The following is a 13,577-nucleotide window of genomic DNA, read 5'->3' on the forward strand; positions in this document are numbered from 1 at the left end:
AATAGACTAAAATGAATTGGATTAGAGTTCAAAGTTGTAGGTGAATAAAGGTTCCATAAATAAGGATTTAGGTTTTTTTTTTTTTTTTGTCTTACAGTATCTCATATCCATATTAAGATCCGATTATTCTTAATCCACACCATATACACGCTGTTCCGACTAATCAAAAACTTTTTTATGCCTAGGAATTAAATTTGATATCTCGGAAGAAACAACTTCATCTACCGCACCACCGTATCTGTATTTAGGTTTAGAATAGTTTTATTGACACACGCAAAAGACGCCTTCTTCTTAAGCCAAACTCTGTTTCTGCTGAAAAAAGGTATTTCCCACTAACCCTTCTTCTTCTTCAAGCATTACAAAGAAATAGTGTTTGTTTCAATGGCGTACGTCGATCATGCTTTCTCAATTTCCGATGAGGATATGATGATGGAAGGTTCTCATGCCGATAACAATCGTGGACCTATCAAAGAGATCGCTCTTGCTATTTCCCTTCTTGTATTTGGTACCCTAGCTATTTTTCTAGGTATTTTCATGGCAATCAATAAGGTCGGTGGCGATACAGCTCATGGTAACTCCTTAATCCTCTTCAGCTCACTTTTTACTCATCTGATTTCGATTTTGATTTTGATTTCTCTCTCTAGGTTTTTTTTTTTTTTTGGGCATGTATTGTTATTTGAAGAAAATGCTTGTAATGCAGGGCTTTTTTTTGCTATACTTGGTGGAGTTTTGTTTATACCAGGGTTCTACTATACAAGGATTGCATACTATGCTTACAAGGGTTATAAAGGTTTCTCTTTTTCCAATATACCTCCTGTCTAGAGTCGAGTATCGATTATCGATTATTGATTATCGAAGCTCTTCATACATTGTACAGCTACCTCATTTACTCTACCTAGATAAGCTTGTGAAAAAAAATTTAGTGTTGCTTCTAATAGGTTGCCTCGGATGTTGGATGTTGAATCTTTACTTGCTAAACTATGTAATCCTTTAACTCAGTATGGACACGATGTAATAATACGAGTGCTTGTTTGTTTACTGATGTTTTTCAATTGAATCGTAGCTTTTTCTTCCAATCTTGGGGCAGAGAGGTTTGCTTGCATAGGGCTATTTTGTTGTCTAACTGATTGGAGAAGTAGCACAAAGCATCATTTTAGTTAAATGCTGGTTTGTATTGTATGCATCGGCGTGGATACACAAATAGATTTTCTTTGTTGTGCAGGAGAGGATGTTATTCGTGATATTTAATATGTCATTGTTGAAATTAGCTCCTCAAAAGAACTATTGTATATGAGTTGCGGATAATAGTGTCTTTAGTTTGTAACTTTTTGGTATGCGTCCCTTCTTGAATGAAATTTCATTGCTTCGTCCAAAAATATTAGCCCCTCAACAAAATTTCAAGGCATATCTGGAAATTTTTGGTGTTTAATGGGTGGTGTAGTCTTTAAGGGTGTGACGTTGTGGTAGGTCATCTATTTGCTCCATTCAGAAGCCTATCATACAGTCATGAGATTGATGAAAGATTGTCTATACTGCTAGAGCAATATATATCAGGATCCTCGTAGAAATGTCAATGTCTAATTTATGAATGTACTAGGTTGTATGTTTTGTTATTCGAGTTATTCAAGTGTAGCTTTCAGCTGTTTCAACTGTAACAAATTATATGCTCCAGCTTCTTTGAAAAGACGATATGAGAACATACTTCCACAATTCTTAGAGTTTCTTGTTTGCTTTCTTGGTTGATAAGAATCATGTAAACCCACCCTAGTGGCAATAACCATCCCTCTTTGATTCCTAGGAATGATTAGTTGTGTGGGTTTGTAGCGATGATCGTTTGAGTAGGTTTTGTATTATGAAGGGTTCATACGACTTTCTTGTAACCATGTTTTACCCTGCTTCATGATCGCAAATGTAGGGTATAGGTGAAAGAGACAATCTGTTTTTACCTTGTCAAACAACTAACCTTCTGGAAGTCTAACCATGAAGTTTAAATTCTAGCAGAGGCACAAGAGTAAGTAATTTCTTTCCATCTATCAAAGACAATGTCTACGTCGGTGAGTGGTACCAGGAACCCCATGAAATTGGTCAGAGATGCACACAGGCACCACTATTAGCAAAATGAAACAGTATTATAGTAAGTTGGCTACACTACTCTTGACTGTGTAGCCTAGCCAAGTTTGTTTATTAGAGCCTGTGAGATTACTCAACCTCTAAGAGGATCTGGAGTTTCCTTTTTTGATTTGATGTCATTTGGTATGATGCAAAATGACAGACTGAGTGGTTGTTTGGACTTTGGTGTGATGATATTAAATACCACAGTGTTATTCAGTGTGACTATTTAATTTGCAGTGTGTGTCTGTGTTTGTCAATGAAACTATCTAACTATTATATAGAATGTTGAGCTATAATTGATATCAAGTTTTTCGTCCTTTTCTAGTCGGATTCATGAGTTTTGGCGTTACTATGTGCCCAGCTCACCACATTTATATTGAGTTTTTCGTCCTTTATCGTTGATTCTTTTTGTTTCAAAGTGAATTTAACAATACCTTCTCAAAACTACAAAACCACACTTATGGTGGAAGGTGTTGTATACTCTATTCCTCATCATCTCCATTAATGCCATCATCGAGCACCAACGCCACAATACTATCAATGTAATTACGTTCTTTGTTGGTTGTTGTTCCTTCTTTGTTCATTTTTGGCTTATTACCAACTCACTTAAGGTTGTGAGGCTGGACCTGGTATGAGGAATGTATCTATATTTGTGCACGAAAATTGTTGGTCGGCGGTTACTCAACTATTCGAATGCAACGCAATGGTGTTGGTTCTGATTCAACTAAGGTAGAATGCCTGATCGGAGGTCTAGTACAGTAGGTAGCAGACGTGTTTATTTTGGCTCCTGAGTGTGAGAACGATAAATAGGAAATGCACCACCAATATCAACATCATTGCAGTTACCTCTACAATACCCATCACCAAAAATAACACATGCATATGATGAAAAGATTAATTGGCTAGCCTGAGTTGAGTGCAATCAACAGTAAAGCAGATAGCATTTGGACTGGTGATGGGGTAAAATTTGTTTGCTTACACATAGGTTTTTAGTGTTTATGCTACATATAACATCACTAGATTCATAAGTTTTTATAATTTGATGTAAACAAAATAAGTTTTAGCTGAGGGAGGGAGGTGTTTTTAGCTTCTAATCACGTTTAAACGAATTACTGTAACCAAATTATACGAGCAAGTAATGCATAGATGTGTCTGTTACATATCCTTCACTGTTGTCTTTGAATTATACATTTATCAAAAGGAAACAAAACTGATTTAACATTGGGTGCTTCCCTCCAAATTACTTGCAATAACATCAGTAGTGGATAGGACACCAAAATGATGAGTAGAAACAACAAAATCTCTCAACTGAAAGAAACTTTATACCAGTAACAAAAAGTACATAGATTATATATTGTAATAGACAACAACAATAACTTCACAAGCAGCATTGTTAGCTGTTGCACCATACAACGCGACATTGTTAGCTGCTGCACCATAGCAGCTAAAAATGTGTGACAATCACACACATGTATTGGCATAGCGTGCAGGAATAGGACTAGAAGCAACAAGAGGAAACAAATAGCACATCCTGACAAGATTTTATACCTTCGCCTTTGGCATATCATACATTCTCTAATTTGCTAGCTACGACTTTTGCTTTTTCTTCGGCCTTGTTCTGTTAACAAAACATTTAACAAGTAAGCAACAAAAAAAGCCAAAAAACAAACGTCTCACAGAGCAATTAAAACTGATCTAACAATAAGTAGGCGTTACAAATACATCGAAAAGTATAAGTATTGCATTTCATGGGCCCAGGTACGATTCAAATCGCAGCCTGATGTTTTAGTAACATTTCATTATTTATTTTTTGTGATAGCCATTGTGGCACACCAACGAGACTCATACCATAAGTTATGAGAAGATATTTTACTTGAGTCGAGGATCTATCAGAAACAATTTCTCTACACACCACTCTCTCAAGACTCCGCTCATAGGTATGTTGAGAAAAAAATACTTTGCTTAGTTATGTTCTGAACATACTATTTGTGATTCTGTGTAGAGAATCAATCAAAAAGGTAGAATTGGAAGGAAATGTAACCAGACACCAAAAACAGAACTCTCCCTATCACGCTCTCAATTTAGAGCATGTTGTATTCATCATTTAAACATTAGGAAGTTTTCAGACAGTGGATGATTCATGTAGAAAGTTCCTGACCAGTTAAACGTCAGTTTCTAACACTATGGAAACGAGGCAGTTCTTTATCCTTTATCAAACAAAACCCGATAAATGCTAAAGAAAACAGAAACATGTCATATATACACTTCCTATTACAATATTTGTATGAGTCAGCAAGTAGCTTCTTAGATCCTTTAATAAACAAAACCAAATAAATGCTAAAGAAAACAAAAACATGTCTCCGTTGATGGCATGTTTGTGACCACAAGTTCAAACATTACCTTTGATAGGTACCAAAAGAATATATTCTTAAACTCTTTACGCGACCATATAAACTACAACATAAGGAGCATAACTTCATCTTATCTTTACCAAAAGACCCATAAGAGCCCCCCACCGCTAAAATCTGTAAGAATCAGTATTATCTTCCCAAAATCACGCCCCCAACAGAAAAGGATATGAAGATCAAAGAGGCGTGGTATCTTAACCATTTGAATAAATTTCAGTGGCTGGAGTAAAATATAAAATCAACACTTCGAAGCAAAAAGAAACCATGTGAGAGCTGAAGAAAAACATTCATGAAATGGAAGTGGTATGAGCTCCTAGCAAAGACAGTCACTGGTGTAAAACTTACAGTATAATTATGTTCTTGGTGAAAGTTATTAGCATCTGCAATCAATCTTTCCTATCTACCCATCCCCAATTTTCTCTACTATGACAGTAGTACCAAATTCCACATTAATCTCGTAGCTATGTTTCACCGGAGTTGCTTACAAGTGTGTATGGGATAGTATCAGGTACAAAAACGAGCATCTCTTTGTTAAGTTTCCAATTTTAAAGAATCCACACACATTGCACACTGGCTAACACAGATACCTCAAGACAAATGAAGTAAACTATATAACTTAAAGACTTAAAGAGTTCATGAACAATACAGCGCCCAAAAACATATATATGTCCTTTAGTTTGTTTATCGGAAGCCCACCACATTTATGCACAGCACAAGTAATTCATCACGGCCCTGTAAAACCTCAAGCAAACATTTCATTATCTACCATTTTCTTCTTGAAAAGAGGTGTATAACAAAGTGATCAATGTTGGTGGTCTCCAGATGTTAGATGCCACAACAACATACGTAGGCTAGCAACAGTCTGCACAACTACATGGGGAACCTCTCAACCATCTACTTAAACTTCTTATATAAAGTGTTACAGTTTCAGAAAAGAAAGAAAGAGCCGTATTTATATCATACTACATTCTCAGTTTTCTTTAAGAACTACAATGGGTTGCATAGTGTTTCAAATATAAGGAGTAGAAAGGCCAAGAAAGTTTTCTTGGTAAAGTCAAGGCCTCGGGTGCTAGACTGCCAGTCATGGCTCGACCAGATATTGAGTCATGACAACTTTCAAGAGATTCAAGCAGGGGATTGTAACTAGAAAGCACCAGCAAGGACTTCATCCTAAATAAAACCTTTTTAGTTGCTGCAAAAGACAGCACCACCACATTGTTTTAATTAGGACTCTTTTTCCTCGTTACGCCTAAGAAAAAACTAAAATCTGAAGTCATAACCTGCAGGTACATGGTCCTAGAAAGAACATGACATGGAGGCAAACTGCAGAGGAACTGTAGGAAAAAAGTCTAGCAAAGACTAAATTTAAAGTTCACATATCCTTGATCCACATCTGTAAACAATTGTTGTTGCAATGATTAACATAATCTGTACCACAGTAAGAGGTAAAGTTAAGGTGCTAACTAGAAAAAAGATGTATCCCCCAGGTAAGAGCAAGTGGATGATTTCTGTGGCACAAACTATCGAAGACAATACTTATAACATATAAGATTACTTTATCAGAAAGTAGAAACCAGATAATTATCACTTCGAAATTGCATGAACTTGTAACTATAACATCCATTATAGGGGCGGAGCTACGCCTTTTTTTTAGATTAATTGAATAACTATATATGCATATTAATTTGTGAACTCGTAAAAACTGATTTGACAACTCAGTGGTAAGGAATAGACCATGAAAACCTTTCAACATTCTCCTAATCCTGACTCCGCCTCTGGATTCCTAACCTTACCCGAACAACACCAAACAAGAAATTCAACAACTTCAAGAAAGAAACTTAACAACTTACAATATTTTTGCTCTCATAGTAATCATCTAATGCCCACTGATACTTCGACTGATTCAATCCAAACCAGTATGCCACTTGTTCATCCAAACTCGCATGAGCTAATAAAAATCCATATACAAATTAAAAATCACTAACATAAACTGGAATAAAAGAACAATATTCATGAAATCAAGATCTGAAAATCCAGAATAGAATAAAGTTATAATCTTTTCTAAAAGATAGGGCAAAAAAAAGATACCATTTTGAACTTTAGCAACAGCGTTCCAGAAAAACCCAAAAGAAGACTGAGAGGGTTTATCATACTGCATTGGAGGAGACCAAACCGGACATGACTTATCGACCACCTGAACCGGTGGTGTCTGAACCGGTTGCGGCTGAACTGGTGGTGGTAGCTCGGTAGAACCGGATTTGGGAGGGGTCATGAAAACCGTGTATGGCCCGATCTTACCGATCCTCGGCGGAGGAGGAGAAGTACATTCAGTGTTAGCCATTCTCTTCAAGCAATTTTGCTAACAAATTTGGGAATCACAAAGGCCTTTGCTTGCGGTTTTAAGAAGTGAAATCTCTATTTTTCTATTCATTTTGTGAGTGTTTTATTTTTTACATGAAAATTTTTAGCGTGAATTTAAATTTAATCAGCTATATAATAAATATCAAATATTAAACGAAAACGAAACAAAAAAAGGTCAAATAAAGTCATCACTCACTACATATTTTCTTAAAAAATTATTAATCTAAAGAAAATTAGGTAATTTTAAATTTCTATTTCATGACTTCAAATATAATATTTTTATAATGTGATATTTGTCTATAAGAATAATGAGTATTATTTATTAGTTCGTCATAAATGGATTGAATGGAGTATGTCAAATTATTCCTAAATTTTTTGTGGATTAATTAATACATATGAAAAATTGAAAAAAATTAATTTTTGTTAGTTGTTAAGTAATATCTAATTCTAAAAATAAAGTGGTGCAGATCCTGTAGAGACTATAAGTATTTTTCTCCAAATAATTGCGGAAGGGTCTGTAAAATTTTTGTAAACAAAGTACTTTTCGAAATCATATCACTAAAAAATTCATATACTACCATACAGATAAAAAAAAAAAAAAACGAGAATCATCTGATTCTTGTTGAGTAGCTTCTAAATGTTGAAAAGTGGAGAGGACTATACTAGGCTTAATGTATTTTTTTCCACAGGTTGTTATAAAGGTCTTGTAAAGTTTTTGCAAAAAAAAAAATCATCAAAATTTGTATCATCAAAAAAAAAAATGTAGGAGAATACGCACAAAAATACGGATAAAATTGTCTAATTCTTGTTGAGTAGCATAATAAAATAGGATGTGAATCATGGTGATGCTATATGTATTATCCCCTCATATTATGGAGGATCTTGTAAAGTTATTTGCAAAAGAGTGTGAAATATATACTACAAAAACAACATGAAAAATTAAAAGAAATCGTCCAATTTCTGCTGAGTGTGCCCTAAATAATTTTTGTAAAAAAAAGGTGTAGATCATGATGAGACTAAATGTATTATTCCCGAGGTCATTATGCAAGATCCTGTAAAGTTTTTTCTCAAAAAAATGCCTGAAATTCATAGTACCAAAATATTCATGCACTGAAACACATAAAAAATTAAGATAATCGTCTAATTCCCTATAGAATCACCGCTAAATGCTAAAAAGAATGGCATGAATCATGATGAAGCTACAGATATTGTTTCATGAGGTCAATACAAAGGGTCTTGTAAAAAAATACAAAAAAAGTGAAATTTAAATCACCAAAAGTTTCGTGGATAGTTTCTAGGCGGAACTCAGGGCAAGCTTTAAAAAAAGTAAGGAAAACTTTAAAATCTTATAGTCATAAATTAAAGATCGGGACTTATAACATATCAAAATATCATTTCACACTTGTATTCATAGAAAGTGACATTCTTAAAAGTTAAAGTTCACACTTTTACATATACATATAGAAGACCAAAATTCCACATGAACAAGATAGATTTCTCTATTCACCTTTCACCTTGTTAACAATGTACCTCAAGCATGATTGAGTCCATTTGTGTTTTTAACTTGTTGATCCTCCGAAACGATCTTCTTCCAGAACCAATGCTTTTCCCAAAGACGCATCATCTCTTCAATCGGAACTCCCTTTGTTTCAGGCAAGAACAGATAGATGAATATCGTCATGACAGCAATCCAACAGGAGAAAAACAGGAAAATCCCGAACCTCATAGCACATAAAAGTGAGAGGAAAGATTGTGCTATCGCAAATGTGAAGAACAAATTCACAGTAACTGTGATACTTTGGCCTGCTGATCTCGTCTCTAAAGGGAAAATTTCACTTGGCACTGTCCATCCAAGAGGCCCCCATGAGTATCCAAACGCCGCTACAAAGAGGCAAATGAAAACAACTACTACAATCGAGTAACCTCTTGATAGCTCCTTGTCACTACCAAATTTGAGTCCCAAGATTATCGCAACAATGACCTGAAATAAGGAAAGAAAATTATCTTCCATATGATATACCGATCAATTTAACTTCTATATACTGACAGTAACAAAACTTGGCCTCAGGTGATAGGTAAACCTATGACACCTTAACTCATCTCCATTGCGTTAGTTGAACATTCCAACTTAGAAAATGATCATCCAGACACCTATAACATGTATGTGCCACGTCAGTGTCCGAGGTCCACCAGACATAGACGAGTTGGAGTGTTTAGTTGTTGAGGAGTCTCAATGTGCACTCACAAAGCTGAAGTGCTTACTTGTCAGCTGAGGCTAAGTTCGAGTGTTTGTTTATGCATTACGCTTAACTAGAAGTGATAGTGAAAAACTTTTACTTCTAATAGATCACTATAATGACTTACAAGTGTATTGACAATATAGACATGTATGCTAGAAATTGACGAGTTTTATGTTGGCTATCAATCAGGACACGGGATGGCATAAAGGCTGACCAAGTAAGTAGAAAATCTTTACCTGACAGATGATCATTTGGATTCCACCGGTGATAAGAAGAACTCTTCGACCCCATCTATCGACAGTGGCCATCGATAAAAGTGTAGATGAAGCAAGAACTGCACCAGTCAAAGCAGAGGAATACAGAGAGGCTGCTCTTTTAAACCCCATACTCTGAAACAATACTGGGGCATAAAAAAGTATGATGTTAATGCCTGTAAGTATCTGAAAAGTCGGCATCAAAATCGCCATGATTAACTGAGGCCTGTTTCTCCTTTTAAGAATGTTTCTAAACGGATGCTTTACCGAACGTGCCAATTCACTTGCATCCACCATGTCTTCGAATTCTGCATCTACATTCTCGGTTCCTCTTATCCTCTCTAAAACACGTCTCCCTTTAGTTTTATTTCCTTGTTCGATTAAGCTGTTCGGTGTCTCGGGAAGAAGAATGCCTCCAACTGTCATAACGAAAGCCGGTGCTGCTGCTAAGCCTAACGAAAGTCTCCATCCCCATGGATGGAGTTTACTTGTTCCATAGTTTATCATGTTTGCTGTGAAGATTCCGAGTGTTGTTGCTAATTGAAACATCATGTTCAGACATCCTCTTAGGTGTGCTGGTGCCATCTCTGATAAATATAACGGAACTGCCTTCAAGAAGTGACACAGTTGAAACATTTATCTTAAAAAAGTTTCGAGTAACTTTTACGAGTTTAAGTTATATACACCGACAGTATAGAAGAACTTGCGTACTATCCAACCACCTATATTAATAGTAATTGTATATTAATATGCTGAAAACAAGGCATGCTACCTCGCTATAACATACTCAGATACAATGATAGTGTTAAAAATTGTCTCGAACACGAGGCAATGCGATTCAATTCTTTTTCCAGTTTCGTACTTATTCATTTCTCAGTCTTACGATAAGACATATATGTGTGATTCAAGAAAGTTCTTTATAAAAATCTATGCTTATTGAAGGTTTGTACAAATATCTTAATATATCCGACATGGTCTGAACTTGCTTGGGATTGAGGCGTACTTATTGTAGTAAACAGATAACAGAATAGGAACACGTGACAACTAAATTTCAAGGTGAATTACCTGGTTGCCAAAGCCAATTCCAACACCTAGCATAATTCGTCCGGAAAGAAGCATGCCAAGGTTGACAGCAGCGGCATTAAGAACTGCTCCAATGAAGAAACTAATGCCACCGCATATTATACTTGCACGACGTCCATAGTTCCTTGTGATAGGAGATGCTACCGGAGATGCAACTAAACCAGCCATGTATAAAGACGAGGTAAATGCAGCAAGAACTTGGTTATTATACTTGCAATAGTTGTCTTCGTGAACGTGCTGCTTCTTTAGGTATACTGAGTAGAAGAATCGACGAAGAAATTCATCCATCGATGTCACTCCCCCTGTTATCATACATGAAGTGAAGATATAGTTAAGTAAATAAAAGTTTACGCTCTCTAACAATTATATTTTTAGTTTAGACGGTCACACATTAATTTCAACATAGTATCAAAGCAAACAGACCAGAAACCACAGATGTCCTTCGTTTGAATCTCTAAGCTAGTCGAACATTTCAACATCAATGACGCAGTTCGTTTACTCTTCAAACGGAAGTTGAAGAAGTTCCAGAGACTAACTGTAGAGTAGTCATAGCCATCCATCCCGGTCTGCCGGAGGGGCAGGTGTAATTCATGCTAGAATTTTCCAAAAAATACAACTTCACTCGTGTCGAATCCATCAAAAGTATGTACTTTTTAAAGGATTTGACATGATTAAAGTGGCATTCCTAAACTCTTAAGACAAAACAGTCACACAATAATTCAACATGATATGAAAACAGGCATACGTTCGTAGATTGAATCTCAAAGATTTTAAATGAGATGGTCACACAGTCAACGATAATGCTGAAAATGATCATACAACTAAACAAAATAATGATATAGTCTTTTCACTCTACAAGTTGAGAATCTACAAACACCATAAAATCTCAACACAGTGCATTAAACTTCCACTATTCGCAGAGTCCGAGGAAAGCCAAACCACAACGCTCTATTGTACACAGTCTTACCGTGCATTTGTTATTTCACTATCCACTTTATAATCTTTGTTATTTCACCTTTTTTTTCGAAAATAGTGGAAGTTCCAGAGGAGTAGGTATAATTCATTGACTCCAATTTACCAAAAATGTTCATAAAAATGATGACATTCTTGAAAAATCCGAGCACAAAGAGTGAGCCCCTTTTTCTGGAGAAGCAGTACTGCAATGTAACACATTGTTCGGATCTTTCAAAAATACTACCACCTCGTGCACAAATCCATTAGAACCCGAGCATAATGACATTTTTGAAAAATCCGAACAACCTAACAATAATTCATCTTCTTCCAATTCTAAACCCCCCCCCCTCCCTAATCTCCTACCACATAGCATAAAAAGAAAAGGAAAAGCTCTTTTTAAAAGGGGTGTGTATTAAACTCGTTGTTACACTCGTGTCAGATCCTTAAAACATGTAAAAACATGAAAATTTTAACATATGTACACTAACATTTTTAAAAAATTCGAACAAACATATTAGTAATTCATCTTTCTTCCAATTCTCTAAAAAAAAAAAAAGGAAAAAGGGGAAAAAATTCTAATATTTCATCATCAATTTATAAAGTAAAATTACAATAATTTTTTCCCCAATAATTATCATAATTAATCACCTGAAATTCCAATATCATATCCAAAGAGTGAACCTCCAACAGCAGCAACAATACATGCTATGATGACATAAAGAGTGAGTTTTCCATTGTAATTTTCAGCTCTTTCTTTGTTTACACCAATTGAACCAATTCCTCCTCCTGCCATCTTCAATTTCTTGAAAATAATAATAATAATAATAAAACTCTGAATCAAAAACAGAGAAATTTTTGTTAAAAGTTTCTTATTAATATTATGTACATTCCCCTCTTTTTATTTTTTTTTCACTTTGATTGACTTGAATAGTAAGTACTTTATAATAGGCAAATCATTTAATACAAAAATTTGATTCTGTTTTAATTTATTTGTCTTGTTTATTATTTTAGTCAGTTTTAAATAACAACTTATCTTTGTAATCTTTTTAATAATTGTTTAGTTTTAATTTTTTATATGACATGTTTTAAGACAATTAAATTAGACAAAAATTTGATATATTTACAAAGTTTAATGTTGTTTTATTTTATTTCTTAAATTTTGTGTGTAGTTAGTATATGATAAATAAATCGAAACATATGGAGTATTGTTTCATCTATCTCGATTTTAGTAATTTTTCTTGCTTATCGAATAATTAATTTCGTTAATTTTTTTAAAGCTTAATTGTATCATATTGATTTAATATTTTAAAAATAAAATTTATATATTGAGAAAGAATACGAAAAGTAACTATGAAATACAATTTTTTTCATGTTAATATGAATAAAAGAAATACTTATTTTATAATATTACTCATAATTCATAAAATATGAATAATTTATAATAGATATAAGTGGCACATAAATTCAGATGGATGGATAGAATATTAATTTAATTTTTTTAACTTGAATAAAGTGGAAAAGTATTACCTCTGTTATTTTATTTTATTTTATTATTTCATAGAATCTAATTTTATATATTTTCAGTTTTTTATAATGATATCATATAAATTAAGATGGAAAAATATAGTCTTAACAAGTATAAATAAAATTTATATTTACTTTTTTAGTGATAACTACCTTGTAAAGGGATTAGCTTTGTCAAACAAATATAATTTTTTTACTCGTCAACTTTCATCTATTTTTTCTCATAAATGTGGTTATAATTCCACATCTACCTCATTTATTAAATTTTTTGGCTTAACAATGGCCAAATGGAACAATTTGCCATTAATTGCATAGCCACTAGATGATTAAAAAAAAAAATAAAGTGATTTTTCAAGATAAGAATGTTGTTATTTCACTCTACTTTTTTTTTTACTATTTTTGTTTGATATGAAATTTAAGAAAAAAAATAGAATATGATTATAAGATTAAACATATTAGGTATTATAATATTAAACATATTAGGTAAAAAATTGAATTATAAGATTGTAGAAAATAAAAAAAGATATTTTTTATAGAAGTTTAAAAAGAAAAAGTAGAAACAAAGAATATAATTTAATGAATGAATTCATTTTTTTAATCAAAGATTTTAATTATAAACTTCTTTTGACAAAAAATATTTT

At 33.8% G+C, this 13,577-nt stretch overlaps 3 protein-coding genes across 4 annotated transcripts; 1 reads left to right on the top strand and 2 right to left on the bottom strand.

The window, feature by feature from the left end:
• The first annotated feature begins 259 nt into the window (after window positions 1-259).
• On the top strand, window positions 260-1,052 carry LOC107024504 (transmembrane protein 230-like). The gene is made up of 2 exons (XM_015225490.2): window positions 260-571; window positions 701-1,052. The coding sequence occupies exons 1-2, from the start codon at window positions 382-384 to the stop codon at window positions 820-822; spliced, it is 312 nt and encodes a 103-aa protein (XP_015080976.1). The 5' UTR covers window positions 260-381; the 3' UTR covers window positions 823-1,052.
• Window positions 1,053-3,221: 2,169 nt separating this feature from the next.
• On the bottom strand, window positions 3,222-6,934 carry LOC107024278. The gene is made up of 3 exons (XM_015225228.2): window positions 6,609-6,934; window positions 6,371-6,468; window positions 3,222-3,730 (listed from the first exon to the last, which is right to left on the bottom strand). Exons 1-3 carry the CDS (start codon window positions 6,859-6,861, stop codon window positions 3,677-3,679), a joined length of 405 nt encoding a protein of 134 aa, XP_015080714.1. The 5' UTR covers window positions 6,862-6,934; the 3' UTR covers window positions 3,222-3,676.
• A 1,302-nt stretch (window positions 6,935-8,236) lies between these two features.
• On the bottom strand, window positions 8,237-12,318 carry LOC107024314 (sugar transport protein 7). Of its 2 annotated transcripts, none has more exons than XM_015225274.2 (4): window positions 12,061-12,318; window positions 10,441-10,760; window positions 9,358-9,984; window positions 8,237-8,862 (listed from the first exon to the last, which is right to left on the bottom strand). In XM_015225274.2, the coding sequence occupies exons 1-4, from the start codon at window positions 12,203-12,205 to the stop codon at window positions 8,413-8,415; spliced, it is 1,542 nt and encodes a 513-aa protein (XP_015080760.1). In that variant the 5' UTR covers window positions 12,206-12,318; the 3' UTR covers window positions 8,237-8,412. The 2 variants fall into 2 exon arrangements, with proteins under 2 accessions (XP_015080760.1, XP_027773956.1); XM_027918155.1 differs by lacking the exon at window positions 12,061-12,318 and adding an exon at window positions 11,426-11,755.
• Between the last annotated feature and the right edge of the window lie 1,259 nt (window positions 12,319-13,577).

Source organism: Solanum pennellii, chromosome 7, assembly GCF_001406875.1.
Source record: "Solanum pennellii chromosome 7, SPENNV200".
Lineage (NCBI taxonomy): Eukaryota > Viridiplantae > Streptophyta > Magnoliopsida > Solanales > Solanaceae > Solanum > Solanum pennellii.